We start from the raw sequence: 20,288 nt of genomic DNA, 5'->3' as shown, positions 1-20,288 counted from the left end.
TGAATATAAGGGTTTAGCAATAGGCAACACTCAAGTAAGCAACCTCTTAAAAATTGCCTTCAAATGAAAAATATTTTTAAAAATTTAGTTTGAATCTCAGCCATTATGAACAGTTCAACACCAATAAACTTCTACAAAACCAAGTAAATTCTGGATATAGCGATAAACAGTATTCTTATTTATATTGTATAAAACTTGTATGTTGATTATAATCTGTGACTAGTAGTGAAAAAGAAGTCAGGCTTGTATAGCTTCAAACCCCTTTGGCATTCTCAATGTGTTTGTATTCTATTAAAGAATTCAACACTACAATATTTCTTTGTGTCAAAACATTTAGCACAGATTCCACTTTTTGCATTTATACATATGTAAATCACTCAATGGAAGGAGAAATATCCCAAAATACAAACTCCTTGAAAGTTTGTGATGCAGAGAATAGCACCAAATCCAGCAGGTTGCAGGGAGGGTCAGTGCTAACCTGCAGCTGCATCAGCAAGCTGAGGGGAAGGCGGTGTCTGTGACATTCTCTGGCTCTTCAAGTAGGGAAAGAAATTTCTCCAGAGAGCACTGGCAACAGCAAGGTGGTGCTCTTTAGCCACTAATGGAATCTGTGCGTCTGGGGCTGTGTTTCCCAGCTGAAGTCCCTGGCTTACACGTTCGTGCACGCTCCTAGGGAGAAACAAAAACAATGTTTACGTTCAATAAATGAAAAATTCACATCTTTTTAAAACGCATTTACTACTACTTTAAACCACAGAGCCTGAGAACTGAAGGATCATTTTGAGCAATTAAAACCTTTATGCAAAGACATTATGCATACCAGTTATTTGATGGATGAATGATGGCATATTAAGCACCATAAAGTTAATGTTAATTACTAATGTCAACCATTAATTATATGCTTTTTAATATGTCAGATCAAAATGAGAAATTGGCAGCTTTAAAATGAATATCTGCATTTTGCAACTGCTAGCATGACAAGCAAGTCTGCTTCCAATCCAAAGCCAGGTGCTTCTTTAAAATTGTTGTCACTAGGATTTTTAGGATAGAGTTGTGTACAGCAAATAATGGCAAATGATTTTGATCAATTGTAAAGCTTCCTTCTGAAATCCACTTCTCACTTGTAAAATCTCACTAGGTAGGAGTTTAGATAAAAGATTCATTTTATCCTGATGCACTGCAGACAATTAGGTTTGACAGCAATGCCCACAGCTTTGTTAGTACAGTAAAGACAAAAGTTACCACTATACATAACTCCCATCTCTTCCTCAGACAATGTGGCATGAATTCAATAATGCACTCAATTTTCTTTGATTCTTCTAGTACCATTCCTGCTACTTAATCTAATTTGGAAGTTGCGACTTTCTAGAGGTTTAATAGAGATATGTCTGCAGGGAATCAATGTTCTCAGAGAAATGGTGGGGGGGGGACATTAATAAATTTGTCTGGTAGAGCAGGATAGGAGGCATTACAGTACCAGGCTGATCAACTAAATAACATGCTTATTAAAAACAATCTGTAGGAACGCACTATCATTCCTGTTCCTATTTATCTTCTGGTCAACCCAATTGAGATTGTGCATTAAAGCACAGGCAGCATTATTACATTTGCTTTATTAAATTCTATAAACAGCACTGTAAAGTCAGAGTCAAGATATTTATAAGATAATGGCAAACTGCAGAGGCATTGAGAATTGCCTTAACACTAACATTTCTAGACTACAATGCTTTTTTCTTAACTGCCATTCCCACAATATCAACTGTTTCACAAAAATCTTTCCCTAGATCTTTATTTTATGCTTACCCTAATTTTAAATAAACCAAAACAAAAATAGAAAAAACTCCAGCTCCTAGTTCCCTTCTGGGAATGGGGGAAAATTATGAAAGAATTACACAACTCACAGCACTCATTAGGACATCTGAAATGGAATAATTTTAAATAAAGAGTAGGCTGGCTGCAAGGCCTTCCTGTACTACAGTTGATATTAGAAGCGCATCTCATTATATCAAATTAGTATCCAAAAATTCTGCCCAACACATAATTTAAAACATAAAACATACTGGCTGTCAAAGGTAACGATACCTTATGCCTGCCTGCAGGCATTCATTAGTTTCAATAGGACAGACAGAGAGAATTGAGTACCAGATACTTTTCGAATGGCTACATTTAACAGACAAGGAAAGGTATGCAGCATTAGGAGGAATCAAGGATTTCTCTGAGAGACAGCATGAGTCCAAACACAGGAACAGAAGCCAGGAATTCTAAACCCAGCACTTATTCCCTCTGTGGCTTCACATAAATCATACAGCCTTTGTTAGCCTCAGTTTCCCAGCCATGATATTTGGATAGTAAGACAGCTTACCCTTTAAGGATGCTGTGAAAACAATCAATGCTTAGAAACTGAGGATTATATTCAGTATGTCAGTTGGTATTCCTATTTACAAGGCATATTCTCCAAGTCAACATGAACTGAAATAGAAGCAAGATTAGCATAAAAAGTCATGCAGCACTTCTTTGGGAGCATCCCCTTATTAAAAAAAGGACAAAGAAAAGGGTGTAGAAATAGTGAGGTCTAGAGGTCAAATGATGAAAAGGTAAAAGCAAGGCTAAAGACAAATTAAAAAATTATTTTTGCCTATTACAAAATGAAAAAGTTTAACAGTAAAAACAAAGGGCTTTTCTGTTCTATTTTGTTAGGAGAGGAAAGCATGATGCCTCATAATGCAGAGACTAAAACTTCTGGGACCAAATTCTGCCCTACTTACATCCAAACTACGCTGTAAAATTGCACAAAGACCTTTTTCTCTCCTCTAAATTGCCTCTCCAAAGACGGGTGCCTTGCATCTCCTTTAGCCATCTATGCAAAGTAGAAGGGTGTACAGACTTCCAAAGTAAGGTAATATATCTCCGTGTCAGTGGAAGGGCAACACGTACAAATCAGTATTTATGTTTATTCATAGTAACCTACACAAATGCTTGCAATAAGGTAAATGCTTGGAATCGATGGGGCATCAATATATCCTGAAGCTGATGTAGCCAGCTACTTCTACCAACAAGCACACTTTTTAACTCTACAAAAATATGAATAAATGCAATTTTACTTTTTATTCAGGTTTCTACATTTTTCTAACACTAGACAAGCATACCATCAAACATCACTCCATTTCTAAAACTTTATACATTTAATTTTCCATTCTGTTAAGAATTCTGGAACCACCAGTTGCCTCACTGCATTGGTAAAAACTTGGTGTGGTTTTGACTTCTTTTAAATAATGAATGTCCTATTTTTGTATAAAGAGATGTGGTTTTTTTTTCATTTTGCCATCAGATCATATAAACCCTGGGTTTATTAAAGAAGGGAATGCTTGTGCTACTTGAATGAGGATTGTGCTGGATGTGTAGGTATAATAGTAGCATACAGGATTATTTTCTATATCCTACACCTAGGGTAAGGAACTGCAGCCATTCATCTGGATGTAGATATAGTAATCATAAAATATGCCCTTGCAAACCTGCATTACTAAAACAGAGCCAAACTTTAGGTCAAGCTAGAAGAGTAAAACACAAAATTCATCAGCCTGCCTATATAAGGGAAACTTTGAAGTCACTACTAGTCTGTAATCTGCACTGGATGCATATTAGCATACAGACTTAATTCAATGTCATTTAATTTGATCTACAAGGGTTCAGAACTCCCCAACATGAGAGAAGACCTCTCTCCTACCAGCACTGCCAGGGGCTACCACCCTCAGGGTCTCACAGGCTATGAATACAGATACTGGTTTCTTCACAGACAGTATTCCCAGCTCCTCGACTCCCAGTCTAAGACAGGCCAGCCAACATCTACAAATCTCAGCTGCCCAGTACATCTAAGATTAAGCTCAAGAAAGTCTTTTTGAAGGACCTGAATGACCTTTTGATGTTGAAACAAATAAATAATTAAAAACCACCACCTGAAGTACCAATATGCTTGGATAAAACTAGGGAGATTGGGAAGAGATATATGAGTATTTCTAAAATGGTAAAATGGTTTTGATGCATAGAATTTCAACTACAATCATCAGTTATTTCCAGAAAAACTCAGGCAAAGGGAAAGGAAGCAAAGCACCATCACAACCAGATTCAAAGAGATGTAGTAAGTGCTTTGTGCCCTTTGCAAATCAATGGAACTTGCACAATATTTAAATTCGGAAATTTCCCTTCCAAACATTCTCCCTCTTTTTATATCATTATCAACACAGTTTATAGAATCATGGAATTGTTTTGCTTGGCAGGGACATTCAAGATGACCTATTTCCCACACCCCTACCATGGACAGGAACATCTCCTTCTAGACCAGGTTGCTCAAAGCCCCATCCAACCTGGTCTTGAAAACCTGTGGGGCATCCACAATTTTTCTGGGCAACCTTTGCCAGTGTCTCACCACCCTCACAGTAAAGAATTTCTTCCTAACGTGTAACCTGAATTTCCCCTCTTTCAGTTTGTACCCATTACTCCTTATCCTATAACTACAGTTCCTGATGAAGAGTCCCTCTCTGGCTTCCCAGAAGGCCCCTTCAGATACTGGAAGGTTGCCATGAAGCCTCCACGCAACCTTCCCTTCTCCAGGCTGATCCGCCCCAACTTGCTCAGCCTGTCTTCGTGGGGGCGCTGCTCCAGTCCCCTTGTCAACTTCCTGGCCTCCTCTGCCCTTGCTCCAGGCCCATATTGATCCTCTGCTCAGGTCCCCACATGATGCCATGACTGACAGCTCAACCAGGGCTTGGGGGGGGGCTGGAGGTGGAGCAGGGCACTGCCTCACCTTTAGCAAAGCCCAGCCTGCCCCTCCCACCAGACACGGATAGCGGGATTCCAAGGTGTTTCAAGACAAGAAACATCCAGTCTCTGACAAGCGGTAGACTCAGATTTTAGTGACCAAACAGTATTTAGCAAACAGCATTGCAGAATTACTTGAAAACTACTCATTCAATTTCACTTTCTTCAAATGCCATAAAACACCAATACTTCTTTAATACCTGTACTGATTTCTTCCTGTCACACCACTAGAACCACTATTTATGCTGAACTGCAAGCAAGGTTTCAGCAGAAGCCACACACATTTCCAGTAACTAAGTCTATCCAAGATTAAGCTGAGAAAGGTCCTCGTGTGCCCCCCATATTCCTTTGAAAATCCAATACGAGTATTCAACTAGTTGACTGTTATGTCATTTAATTAAATGTTATAGCAAATTGCAACTATAGCACTTATTTCATTGATCCCTATGGATACCAATTCCCATGTTGACAAACTCACTGTTCAACTTAGTAATTTGTTCCTAGACATTTATTTAATTTTCGTCTGTGCTTCAAACATGCAGTTAACACTAAATACATGTAACTTGTCTGAATTATAACCACTTATAATACCATAAAATATTCGAAGTGTGAAGGAAAACACGTTTTTAGAGTGAGTCAAATACTTTTATACAGGATTTTTTAAAACATTAAAAAAGAAAAGGTAGTTTCAGTCTGAACTGTAGTACTGACACTCACAAAGGCAAAACCAAAATTGTTGCATATAGGTTCAAGTCTACTTTCAATGCAGTATCATAGCACTGTGCCAAGATACAAGTAACAAACTGTATGATCCTACCTCTCTTACAAATGCAGATTCATGCAAAAGAAATGGATCTGGATTCACAGAAATGGCATACTAGCTGCATGGTGGTGCAGCATAGAGAGTGGTGGCAAGTCACAGATTTGGGTTTCAGGCATCTCATGGTAAAGGCTCCTGGCTTTCTGGTCACTGGCGAAGGATTGTGACCATCTGAGCTAATGTGTGAAAAGGTGACCCTCCTTTCTCTTGGCCCCAGTTATGAATGCAGGTGCGCAGAGTGGCAGAACTCCGCACGGAACTGGTTATCAGCATGTTTAGTAAGGGCACTGATAGCATGCTTACAAGAATTTTAAGTGCTAGAACATCTACTTTATGGCCTCAAAGTGCCTAAGCTGGATGCTAAACAGCTAAGGTCTATGAAAACAGCCTTAATGCCTCTGGGCACACGTTTTGGTACCTAGGAAAGTTGGGTGCTTAAAACGGAGTCACCTAAACACTGTCAGACATTTCCACATTCAGTCTGTTTCAGTGAGACATGCATGGAGGAAGGTGACTAAATTCTACCCAAATCTGATTCAAACATCCAAGCCTTCTTTTACATCTGTTTCTAAGCTCTCTGGGATACAATTTCTTTTTTATAACCCTTTATATAGCACCCAGTATATTGAGACTGGTATGACTGCAGTAGGAACTCTCAAAGTGCACAGAATTTTCACCCATCTTTGTGGAATTAAAGACTACATTTCAAAAAGCTAAGCAAGATGAGAAAATTAAGACCAAAAATAAATTTTCCCATCCATTAAAAGAAACACTCAGAAAAAGATCCCACAGTTTATAATGTAAGTGTCAGCACTGTGTAAGCCATAATAATAGCAGTAGCACCACCACAGAGCTGTACTGCTGTACAGCAGAGCGTATATGCAGAACTGGAAAAATCATGACAATATTATCAAACATCAACATGCCCCTATCAGTTCAGTATTTATTAAATGATGTTTTAGTGTTCTCTCTTCATTTTAATTTGCTTTAATAAGCCATGTGTTTAAATGTTTACTCAAAAAAGGATGTCCAAACAACATGCCTGGTTATGAATGTGTATGATGATTACTGAGTTGTGTGATGGGGTAGAGAGGGCTACCAAGGGAAGAGGGATGTTTCTCAGAACTCTAATATGCAGGACTTTTATCAAATGCTTAAATTCACCCATGGTGCTTAAGTTCTTTATAGCAGACTTGTACAACACCATTAATATCAGTGTTACAACATGCCTTCATCAGGCACAACATGAAGCATACAGAAAGTGATGTGTCTTAGATGTTGGATGAGATCCAAGGAGATACAAGGATGTAATGGTTAAAAAGCAGGGCACAAACAGGTATCAGACTCCTGAATAATAATTCCCAAACTGCTCACTTAGTCAGATCACCTTCTTTTGACCAGAAAGTTCCCTAGGTGCCTGCAACTGATCTACACAAAAGCCTTGAGCTGAGCATCTGACTCACAGTCTCTGTCTACTGGGGCCCAGAAATCTGAACATGACTAATCCACACCAAAAAAAAAAGCAGCAGGTTGTATAAGGTGCAGCAGTAGCTACTTGCATTTTCAAACACAGAATACACTTTTTTTAATGTAACAACCAATGAATCACAGCATCAGGGTGAAGGGCACCTGGGTCCACTTTTGATACTATTTTGGGGCTCAGGCTCTCCTCTTGATTGTGGGTTCTACATTAACTCAGGTACTGGATAAAAATGTGAAATCCAGAACAAGGAATGGAGCCCATGCCATTCTTCTCCCCCAATATTACATACTAACCACTAGGGAGCAGATATTTAATCATTCCAGCTGCTGCCTGTGATTTAAATGACAAACAACAAAACAAAACCAAACCCCAAGGCACTTAGGCACACATCTTCAGCAGTGGTTCTGAACACACAGATTTCTGTTTTCATGACTCTAAATTAGATATCTCTGGGCCCACTAGACACACGCTGGATTCAATCCTTTCTATTTTCTGTAGGTTAACAGGAAACAAAATCCCAGAGAGGAGGCAAGAGCGGTTTGTTGTACAAGACACATATGCTGCATGTGTCAAATGAGCTGCTGGTGAGCTGGACCTGTTACTGTAGGTCATCAGACCATTACATCTTGGAAGACCCCTACACCATTTGAGAGCAGGATTCTTCCAAGTGCTGGTAACCTTTAAGCTCATCTGAACAGAGCTGTCAGGCAGAGAGATACCCAGGAATAAAAGGTCAAAGAAGCCAACATCACCACAACACTGTAGAAAGAAACTGATACACATGAAGTTCCACCTGAATATAAGGAAGAACTTCCTTATTGTACTAGTGACCGAGCACTGGATCAGGTTGCCCAGAGAGGTTGTGGTGTCTCCTTCACTGGAGATATTCAAGAACTCCCTGCACACAGTCCAGTGCCATAGGCTCTAGGATGATCCTGCTTGAGCATGGAGGTTGGACCAGATGATCCCACTGTGGTCCCTTCCAACCTGATCCATTCTATGATTTCAGTTACAACAGCTTCTCTGTAAAACTGTAGCTAACATTGCTAGAAGATACTCTACCTTCCTCCACCTGAAAATCCTACCCTGTGTTTGTTTGGTTTTTTGCCACATGAACATCAGGAATACATTACCCCCAAATATCTTAAAACATATTTTGCATTGTGTTGCCTTAATCGAAAAAAACACCTTTTACCAAAATAAAAAAGGCTACAGATCCTTTCAATTTATCACACATCAATCACTGCCTGGATAGAAGCAGATCACATACTCTTTCCTACTGAAGATACAGTAGGTTTAAATAGAGCCATTCCAGTCCTTTCATTGGTGGTATAAATCTTCAAATCTCAGTGGAAGAGCCTAGGATATTCCTGTTGTTAGTGAATCATTGACAGAACAGACTCAACAGTTAAGAAGATTCTAATGTGACAATTTATATAAGCAGAGTAATTAAAGTATATTAGAAATCCAGATAATCTCTTCCAATCAAACCGATGAAGGGCAGCCCATGGGTATTCAAATTACACATTGCAATTTAGCGCGGGGTCACCTTCCCAAGTTAAATAATATCAACAGAAAATGCCTTAAACAAAATGATACTTACTCATAACTAAACCTATTCAGGAAACTATAAAGTTCTTTGAAGATATAAACATTTTAAGAAGTTAACCACTTTAAACCACTACTTTTTTCCTTCTAGTGATCTGGAGACTAGGGCCAAATTTAATTTCTCAGACATTGCTTGATTCACTAAAACACAGGGAAGAGAGCAGAAAATGTGTCAGATCCCTTTCAACATTATAGTGCAGTATGGCAGTAGTATTTTCTTCACATTACCTGAGAGGGTGTTAAAACAGATGATGCAAGATGTAGTAATTAAAGAATTATACAGACAGATAGGGAATCTAGTGCTTATGATTTTTTTAATATTTTCATAAGTAATTTTTTTTACAGTTTTTGTTGAATGTTTTTTGTTTGTTTCATGCATCTTTTGCAAATCGGTCTATCAACTGCACAACTGAAAGTAATGGATTACATTACATTTTGACATAAAATTAAAAGTAAATCAAGACCAGTATATATAGTTTTCCAACTTCAAAGTTATATTAAAAACAAAACAAAGCAAATACCCCCCCCAAACATAACCATTGCAACCGATCCCATAATACGCAAAAATGGCAAACATACACTATTCACTTTTAAGTCCAAGTTCCTATACTTTTTAATACACAGCTTAACTGCTTGTTCTTTAGAGAAATACAATTCAAGAAATGGGGCTCTTTGTCTGAAACTAATACAGAGGAATTTGCTAGATTTATGTCCATCACTAAATTATTTAGATTTGAATGTAACAGAGCAAACAGTATGTACCGCAGAATAAAATTGAACTGAAAGTCTCAGGCTTTTAAGACAACCATTTTTTCCACAGCAATATGGAAACAATAATGTGCTATGATATATAATCAGCAAAGTTCTCACTGATGAAATGATTTTCCCCATCAAGGAATCACTAAAACTGGCAAAAGCAGCCATGACCTAATCCTCTTCAAAGTTTTCAAACCAAGCATTCAGAGTAAGGGATGTTAGTTTGTCAAGCTGCAGCATTCTGAACACAGCTAAGCCTTGAAACTTTAAATAGTCTTTGGGAATTCACCTTCTGGACTTTTAGAAGGAAACAGCACATTGGTGTGAAAAAGACTCAAAATCTAGGCGTAATTCACATACACTCCTTTACTTTTTTTCTACTGGATAGCAGAAGTTACACAAAGGCCAAAGTGGTACTAGCCTGAATATTCCTGCCCTTCTACTGAAGGGTAGTAAAAGTTCCCAAGATATCACCTACAGACTTGGCAGAGACAAAAGAATAAAAAAAGAGGTTATTTTAAAACTCATGAAATTGCAGGAAGAAATGTGGATATCCTTTAAAGAGGAAAATGGGCACACAGAAAATGCTGTAGAGTTTAACTAAGAAAGAAAAAAATAAAACACACAAATGAAGTGTCAAGCAGAGCCAGTTCTCCCTACTATATTACACCACTTCTTGTTCCACATTATTCCTGCAGTGACCTTTACCCCATGCACTTATAACAGAAGAGAGACCTGGAAGATGCTATGAACAGCCTGTCCTGTCCTTCTGACTCTCATGCAGATTCTCAGTGAGACTTGCCATGATGCAGGCCAACCAGATGACATAATCATGAGACCCAAATGAATAGTCCCACACAAACACTTGCAAGAACTTCCCACTGATTGCTTGATGAAAGTCACATATATGGAGAAATGGGTCAGCAGTCTACCTGAAACAATTCCTACTAAATTACAAGAAACAGCAAGGATTTGGAAAAGAACTAGCATATAATATAATCATGGACAAAGAAAAGGAAATCAAACTTGGAATTCTTTTCTAGTGACTGGATTCCCTTTACTTTAAAGACATGCAGTGCAAATGTCACCAAAATTCTGATTTTATAATGTGCAATATTGAAGACAGGGCAATAAGTTCCAATGATTTTTCTATGCATTTAACATCAGATTTTAGAGGAAAGCTGTTTGTTACTAGGTCTGCATTAATGACAGAGAGAAAATGTCAACACATCTTACGTTGCTGCTTCAATCCACTGATTCATAGATAATTTGCGGATGGGGAACACTAGGGAATGTTCTTCTTAATTACTCCAAAATGTTCTTGTGTATCTATTTTAGAACACAAGTATTTTCCAAAAGTATTCACTATTTTGTAGACAATCAAACAGCATAATAGCCCCATACTTAACCACTAATTCATTCATCAATAAATTATTTTACCCATTTTTGAATGGCTAGGCTTGAGGAGTATTCCCTGTATATGTCTAAGTGAAGAAATGTCCAAGGCAACCATTGCAAGAACCACACTAATAAATAAATTTTAAAAAATTAGAAAAATTATCTGCCCATCGAGGGGCTCATCTCCTGATATCAAAGATTCTAATCTTCACTGGGATTGAAAGTGTTAATGCTGTGAATAAGATATTTTCAACTGCAACTGAATCATGTGAAGATTATCAATATAGCAGCAATGTACAAAGGTGCTCCAGCAAGGTTACAGAGTTTAATATAATCCTCTCTATAGCTAAGCACAGTAATAGAGAACCCTGCATTCACTGTGACAGCATGTTGTGTGCGCTCAGTAATACTTATAAAATACATGGGGAGAACAAGAAATCCCCAACATCCTTACTATTCTCAAAGACAAAGTAAAGATATTAACAAGAACAGACACACAACCCTAAAACACCAAGGTACAGAAAAGCCAAGCTTTCAAAGCTGCAGAATATTACTTAGCACTTTCTCCTTAACCCTTCTCAGTGGGTTTAACTGCACCACTGAAAAGACAAGTTGTTATGACCGTAAATTAAATGCAAGCAACAGAGCTCGAGCTTGCTTTTTTGTCTAGGTCTGCTGTGGGGGAATATTACATCTTCCATAGCCACCCTACAAAATTTGTTTTAGAGAGCTGTTTTCTTTTGCTAATCACATTTAGAAAAGATAAGGTTGCAAGAGCAGCAAAGACAACACAACCTGTGTTAATTCAGTGCAACTAGTTCAAATTTCAGTTTGTGGAATACTGTTGGGAAAAACAGACAACTGATTTGAGCCCAACTGCAATTTTCCTTCATTACCTTCACTGGTGTTCAGCCAAGTTAGCTTCTGCCCTGTACTGTGTAGGCATATGCTAAGATTGCAGTTTCCTTTGTGCCTGTAATGCAAAATACAAACTGGAACACACAAACCCACAAACCAACCCTTTGCTGTCCCAAAATCTGAAGTCCTAGGAGAGAGAGTGTCCAGGTACTCATCACAGCATAAGGGCCCAGCCATTCACAGATTTCAGCCAAGCAGTCTCTCCTAGATTCTGCACAGATTCTGCACTATTCAAGGCACTGGGAGTCATCTTGTTGCTTTGAATGGGTCCCTGCTCAGTTCTTTTGAAGAAACAACACAAGAAGTAAAGAGATAAAAAGACATTTAGTTTCCCTGAGCAGACTTTCAGTATAGGTCAGATTCAGAATATTTAAATCCACTCAAAGAACAAAGAGAAAATAAAAAAAGTTAACAAGCTGCATTGAAATTGATACTATCCTAGGCTGTTGTATTCCCCATTTTTAGTTCACATATGCAAAAATCCCCACCTAAACCAACTTTAATATTTATAAGTCATTGCCATTTGACAGAACTTTTAATAGCTGCATTTCAATTTTTAAAAGCCTTATTTTGAATAGAAATATTTTGCAATATTACAATTAGTTTTGGTCAAATTAAGACAAAATTCCCCAATAAATTCCCTGTCACCTCACAAAATTAGAGTTTAAAAGGAAAACACTCATTCACCACTGATGGGAAGGAGGAGGCTTACAGAAATCATTGGAAGTTCTGTGTTCTGCCCTGCCCATGAGACACTTTGGCCTTTGGTTTTGAAGCTTTTGTTAATTTGTTTGTTTAAAAAAACACTGGTCATCTTTTTTAAAAAAAAATTTCTTAGAGAACTGAGAAACCGTAATTACATTTCTGTAACTTTAAGTTACAAGGGACATAAGTACTTTTTTTTTTTTAACAGGAGATTTCATTTCTTTTCCAAACTATTTTATATTTGAAAGAACAGGGAGCCCAGATCACTTCGGGTTATATTTATTCAAGTTCAGAGTTTATTAGGAACATAAATGCTAATATCTGCCACATAGGGACAGACAGTATTAGCTGTTAGGTATTTAGATGAAAACAACACATCACTGCTGGTACCATGATTCCTCCTTCTTGCCATCAGAGCAGAACAGTTACAACCAAAGACTTGAGAGTCACAGCTAATAAGTTTAGCACCATTTGCTCCCTGTTAAAGAGTATCTTCCTTCAAAATAATCAAAAGAAAAATCCACCCATCCCCATCAAGACCTTCTGAGTGAACTCCTTGCTTGCAAAAGCTGACTGCCTGTGACCACGTCCAGAAGGCTTCTGAATAGTTCCAAGTATGGAGACTCCACAATGTCCCTAGACAACCTGTACCAGTGCTCAGTCACCCTCACAGTGAAAATAAAAGCATTTGTTGATGTTCAGAGGGACTCACCTGTGCCTCTGGTCTTGGCACTGGGCACCAATAACAGCCTGGTTCTGTCCTCTTCATGCCCCCCTCTCCTCAGATAGTTCTATTTATTGATAAAATCCCCCTTCTCCAGTCTAGGCTGAACAGTCCTGGCTCTCTCAGCCTTTCCTCACAAAAGAGATGCTCCAGTCCCAAAATCATCTTTGTAGCCTTTCACTGGACCCTCTTCAATATGTCCATGTCTCTCTTGTACTGAGTAGCCCAGAACTGGACACAGCATTCCCAGATGTGGCCTCACAATAAACAGAGGGGAAGGATTTCCACCCTGAACCAGCTCTGCCTACTGCAGCACAGGATGTCATCAGGATTTTTGGTGGCAAGGGCATATTTCTTGCTGAAATCTGCGATGGAGGAATATGGAAACCTTCCACATCATTAAAAAATGACTCATATGTGAATATAATTAATAGTGAGAATCAGAATGCCAGATTATCTGAGAAATCAAAATACTGAAGTGAAAAACAAGTGTTTTTAAAAGTCATGTTACTTAATAAACAGAGAAACTGCAGATTACAAATAGGTATCTTTCATAAAACTCTTCTGTTTGAGCAGAACTTCTAAAATTCATCATACTCTAGTCATTATGTGTTAATCAGGATTTCCATTTGTCTTTTGTCAGTTGTTTGCACTTGTTTGCTCTTTTTTATTTTTGCTGGTGGGGGGGAAGTGTTGGTTTTGTTTTGTGCATTTTTTAATAGAAGTTAAAGTCATAGAAAAAAACCTAAATTGGAAGAGACCCCTGGAGGTGCAACCCTTGGCTCAAAGCAATGCCAATCTTCAATAAAATAAGGAGAGAAATTCTACAACCTGTCTTAGAAATTTGTTCCAATATTTATCTTGTGAAAATTTTATCCTTATTTCTAATAAAAACTTCCTTCCTCACAATCTCAGTCCATTGATTCCTACAACCATACACATCTGTGACAAGTCTGAGTCCATCTCATCTATAACCTCTCCCCCAATAAGACTGCTTTACAAATCAATAAATTGCCTTCCACCCACCACCTCCTATCCAAACCCCCTTTTCCTAAGGATGAAAAACTCAGCTTTTTGTGTCTCCTTGTAAGAGCATTTGCTCCTGACCCCTAATCATCTTGTTCATCCTCTGCTCAACTTAAATCGGTATTTCAATGTTTTTCTTTTACTGGGAACCCAATATGCTGCTTACTTATACAACATAATTTATTTGAATCATATTCTTGTAGAACACCAGGAGGGCAATGAAATGTAGCTGCCTATAGCTACACAATAGCCCAGACTCAGATACAATAAATTTTCTGAAATTTTACAAGCTAAGTCTTTTTTACCAATTCCTTACTGTCTTTTTTCTCAAAAAAAAAAAAAAAAGAGAAATAATAACTATGTAGTGTGACTGGAATGCCAAGTAATGGTACTGAAAGGCCAGCAATGAAATTCATTTTTAGATATAGTAATTTCCAAAATCCTGCCTTTAGCTCTTCTGTGGGACTCTGAGATCAGGATAACAGCCGCAGACAGAGAATTATAATGATGGGAGAGGTTCACCTCTTTTGTAAACTATTGTTTACACTTTTTAAAGGAATTTCTTACACAGTACAGATAGCTGAAATAAAAATTAAAGCTTAAAGGTTGACCTTAAACAGATAATTTCTTACAATTCAGACCCCAGTAGTTAATCAGACTCCCAGTGCCGATGGACTCCCCACACTGGGGAAGAGACACCCACATACTGTACTAAAGTGGATCTCTCTTTAAGCTCACAGTGTTTCATTAAAATATATCAAAAGAATACAGGTCATTTTGGAAGAGCTTACAATCTAAGAAATGTGATGGCAAGTTCATGGCTATGCAAAGATCATTAAAATTCTTCTTAGCCATGCTATTAAAAAAATTTTAAAAAATAAAATCCGAAGTTCCACATATTGCGTGAAACATTCACTGAGGTCAACTTCACCACATCTCAAATATCTTCCATTATCTAGCACAGCTTTAGAAATGCAGTTTCTCTCATTGAGCCTGTCCTCACCCAGGCTCAAGTAGCAAGCAGCAGAGACAAACTGGTAAAATTGTTATTCTGGCTGCAGAAATTCAAATGCTGAGTGGGTGCCACCTCAGTTAAAAGTTTCTGATGGGAGCATGAGATGTGAAATGGACTCTGAGGATAACGGCACAAAGTCCTCAGGAGAATATCAAAATATTAAATATTAAACTCCAAATACTGAAAACAAACCAACCAGAAGTACTACTACCCACAGTTATCTCTTCAGACATTCTGAAATCATTTCCAGTAACAGACCTGTCTTGCCATTACACATGTAACACTGTTGTTAGTATCATGCAACTCATTTTTCAGGCAGGAAGCCTGAAAAATACTTCAAAAATACTCCTAATTTAAAACAAGACTGTAACAGGGAGAGGAACTGTAGTTCAAATGAAGTTTTTCTTTCCTAAAATGAAACTCTCTTGCTCCAGCTCCTCCAGCTGTCTTTGCAGAAAACCAAAACCTATATGCATAGGGATACTCTCTAGGAAGCTGCTGGGAGTCATATACTGTAAGTGGCTAAGGAAAATCTTCCTCTCAAAAGAGAAAACAGACTTTGGAAGGCAGGCAAACTTGTACTCAAGATAATGAGATAACTTGTTTCCAAATTCCAAACAAAGCATTTCATTTCCTTCCTGCAAAATCAATTTTATTCTTTATGGAGTATCTGTTGCAGGAAAGGATGCTGTTTGTGTAACATATCTTTTTAGTGGAGGTGATTACTTTGGGTACAAAACATCCCCTACTAACATTGTTCCCAACGCAGGGTAATACAGACAGGAGAGCTAATCTTCTGTCATCCAGAAAGAATGGCAGGCTTGCTAAACTTATATCATCATCCCCTCTGAAACACAGTAAAAATCACTGTTAGAACTGATAGTTTATTAGATCAAAGGTACCATCAACAATGTCAATTCTGCCTGGTAGTGTTAACAGGAAAATGTTTTACAGGTTCTACCACTGGGCATCCATTTAACTTCCAGCACCAGCTACGCTGTGAAACTGCACATAATTTATCTGGCAACCTGTCTGTGTAGGAAGCATTATCCAGGCAAAACTTCTCACAGTCTGACAAAATACTTTGATTTGCACTGTTCAGATGATCGAACAAACAGACTTTAAGCAATCATCGACAATAGTTTTTATCTTCAAACATGTTGAAGTGTAATACTACACGAGAGCAATCCATCATTTAAGACCAGATTTGATAGAATACAAGTAAACGAACAATTACTGCATTTTAAACTTATACACATCTTGTCCATTAGGTTTAAGTATTAGTAAAGCTCACATTTATCTTACACATTTTTTTGCAATTTTGCCACAAAACACTCCTAATGCTTCCATGGTGTCCATGGTAATGTCTTTGCTTACATATAGCTTAGATAGACATTCATTCCAATTAGGTGAAGTAAACAGAAAACAGCCATTCATAATTCCTCAAGTTACTGTTACCTTTTTTTTTTTTACATAGCAATCAACAGCCTTCAAACAGTTTCCAGTTAAAGTCTATCACATGCAGTTGATGACAGATAGGTGTGCCAACAAATTCTCTTCCCTGCATCATGGCAAAACCAATTTAATTACTCCCAATAATATGCACAATATACAAAAAAGTATTTAATAATAATTCCAACAATGTAAATTTGATAACTTATCATATTTCTTTTCAGTGTAAATATATTGCTACTACTCTGCAAGGCTTCCTAAAGATTAATCTAGTATTTTTCTATACTATAAAAAACATTTGATTTATAATAATCTGACACACGCTATAATGCCTTCCAAAAAACTCACCTCAGATAGAAAATACTCTCAATAAAATATGATTGTATGAAATATTGCATTGTACTTCATATCAAAACAGAAAGGGATGTTGTTTAAAAACTTGCAGCACATAATTTTTTAAAAATATTCTGATTTTCTGTGCTTGTTTGTTACTTTTCTTAATTTCTTAAGATGCACTTGCCTAGTCTGCAATATTTGCTTTTTCATTGAGAAAGTAGCTGATAAAGGTGTTTTCTGATGTTTTTTACATAAAAACCACTATAGTGAAAAAGCAGCATGAGCCCTGGGACACCTACCAGTTCCTACTACTCTGCCTATGTTCAGCATGCTGTGTCCTTGCCATGCAGCATCACCTACCACAGATAGACAACACATTGTTATAATAATGTTACAAATAACTGTTTAAAGTTTTCTATGCAGCAGCCGAAAGAATTCAGAGACAACTTCAAGACACACAGAGTTAAATATTGAAGCTCTTTTCCCTATTTTGCTCTTCAAAACCCTAAACTAGAAAATCCCTTGAGTGAAAAGTCAGAGAAAGGCTACCATCCCTTCTAGGGTTAAAAGATGCTTTTGTAAGATTTTTAGGTCAGATTAACCTTTTGCTCACAATAGGGCCGGTTATTGGTTTTATTTTTTACTGTCTTTAACACAGGTAAAAAAATCAATATGAAGCGAGACAAAGGGCTCTGGAGGCCCTGGCTGCACCAGCTTTTGGTTTGGCTCATACACAATCCTACAACATGCTGAGGCTGGGAAGGATTAGCCTGCTTGTGTTGAGTAAACCGATGATACTCAATAAACAGTTTCTGTTGTAAACCCCTTAGGACGTGCAAAGCCACACTAGTTGGCATTAGACCAGATAAGCTGCCGAACCAGCTGTAATCTCATTTAGACCTGAGCTGATCCTCCTGTCCTTTCATTCCACAGGATCAAAGCAAACCACTGAGGAGGCAGCTGTATAATAGCAGCAGTGCTTGCTGGATGCGGCAAACATTTCATAAATTCCTCTCCTTGAAGCAAGCCTGCACATAATCTACCCAGAGCCAGTTCAATCAATGGATTTCTGAATTCATTAGTCTTATTATTACAGGATAACTGTTTTCCCCACATAGTGTGGTAGCTGTTGCAAGCCAACTTTGCAAAACAGCTCTTATTGCTGACCATTTCCTTCTCTGATAATGTGCTTTTGCATTTTTGCAGTGCCACATGAAAATGATTTAAATCACTTCAATGCAGTATTTTTTTTAAAGACTAGAAATAAAACCAATTCCCGAATAGTCAAGTAGGAAGCCTTGAAATATAGCACATTCTTCCAAGCATAATTACTGGCTACCTGTTTGAATGCTTCCATGCACCAGTAATGATGACCAATGTTTTCTGAGCTCAAATGATAACAGCAAAAGTAGAGATTATATCATTGTAGCAGCATAAATACAGACAAAAAAAAAAAAAAAAAAAACAGATGCTAAAGGAGTAATTCTAAGAAAAAGACTTCTATTTGCCTTTTACTCTTTTTGTTTTCTGGAATTAAAAAGAAGAAATATTTTCATTGTTGAAGAAATGAAGAGCACAACTTAGGAAAACCAGAAAACCACATAAGCAACAAGTCTTTTTAAACTAAGCAAAAATGAAAACCAAGGCATTGGATCAAATAAGACTAGAGGGTGCAACATTCGATTTCTATACCACATTTGGCGTTTTCACTCCAGTTGCAATTATAGATAAAAAATGTTATAGTATAACCTTAGAGCTTTAGAAGAACAGAAAGTGTAACTCAGAAAATGCATCAACTGATCTATTTCCCACCAGTGAACTCTGCAATACAGCACATATTCACAGATAAGTAAAATTAGATTTGTTACTTACATTGGAATAAGGAAAATATTATTAAAAATATTTTTCAGTCCTTTTAGTTGCTAATTATATTAGTCATTAATGTAAAGTTTTCTGATACAGCTACATTGGGGAAAAAAAAGAAAAAGGATGTAATAAGAATTATGCACTACAGCACCAATTTTTTTTAGGTCATATACAAGTAACATTACTGATTCTTGGATCATTCCTTGAGGAATAAGTAGTAGCCAGAGAACTAAGTTTGGTCTGCAAAATAGGGAAGGCCAGGTAACCCTTAGAGTTAAGGTAAAAATAGCAGTGTTTGTGACTTACTGTTATCTGCAGCCAGTATAAATATGCAGTACAATCATGCACAAACTGAGAAGTCAGGAAGATCCCTCACAGAGAACTGCTCCGAGTTTACAGAGCACAAGAGAAAGGTCTGTATCATCTTTGCAGTCACACCCTACCCTACACCACACAGATCTACTGAACATCTGTATCTGGCTGCTCATGTTTTTATTAGAGTATTAAAAAAGTCCATGTAATAAAAAGTATCAATGAAGTACAATAAAATCGAAGTTTTAACACATGCAAATGATTTTTAACTGATTACAGTGAGGAGATGTTTAGGATGAAACTTTTTCAAGCACTACAGCACAGATGTGCTAGAATACGTCAGAGGCAGCTGGCAAAGATGAACAAAAGGTATTTGCACCTATCATGTATAGATGTGTAAAAAACTCACCACACATCTCTTCCTCAATCACTTAGATACCATCTGATGTGCTAGTTAATGATTCCCCTCTCTCCACTTCATTCTTCAGACATAAAGGGGTCCCATTTAACATAATCACTTAATAACAGCAAAGTGATGGGTATCAGAACCCTAATTCTTCTAATATTTGCAAAATCCAGGTCTTTGTAATAATAATAACACCATGATAGCAAACTGTAAAACTGTGTAATTATACTTTAATTGTATTGTGAGGCATGCATTAATCACAAAGTTTAAGTACCAAGGATGGAATTATAATAATTCTGTAAAACAAATTTAAGCTAGCTAAGTAGGTCAGAACCACTAGCATGCAACAGGAGACCTCTGGGAATTTATCAGTTAATGGCTATTTATGTGCAAATGAGTGCCCTCCAACCCTCCCAAATCCTGTGTAGCTGAAGGGTATTTCTGTTAACCAGGAGCATGCTTAACTGCTGAGGCATAAATTAAACCATTTATTGGAATGATTTTAATTCTTCTCTCCCCCCACCCACTCTTACTACTCCCCTCCACCCTCACTAGCAGCACAATTTACAGTATTAATTTACATGGAGATAAGATTGCTGAAGAGTTTTCAGAAATTACTCTGTTTCAAGAAAGAGCAGGACAAAGAGA

General features: G+C 37.5%; 1 protein-coding gene across 2 annotated transcripts in view; it reads right to left on the bottom strand.

The window, feature by feature from the left end:
* The window catches only part of MMS22L (MMS22 like, DNA repair protein), a 90,980-nt gene that overhangs the window by 24,486 nt on the left and 46,206 nt on the right, over nt 1-20,288 (bottom strand). For both annotated transcript variants that reach the window (XM_039569025.1, XM_010403754.4), the window contains exon 15: nt 479-669. In XM_039569025.1, coding sequence (XP_039424959.1) covers nt 479-669 — 191 coding nt within the window. The remainder of the gene's footprint in view (nt 1-478; nt 670-20,288) is intronic.

Source organism: Corvus cornix, chromosome 3 (assembly GCF_000738735.6).
Source record: "Corvus cornix cornix isolate S_Up_H32 chromosome 3, ASM73873v5, whole genome shotgun sequence".
In the NCBI taxonomy this organism is placed as follows: domain Eukaryota; kingdom Metazoa; phylum Chordata; class Aves; order Passeriformes; family Corvidae; genus Corvus; species Corvus cornix.
This window is presented reverse-complemented; position numbering and strand designations above follow the sequence as displayed.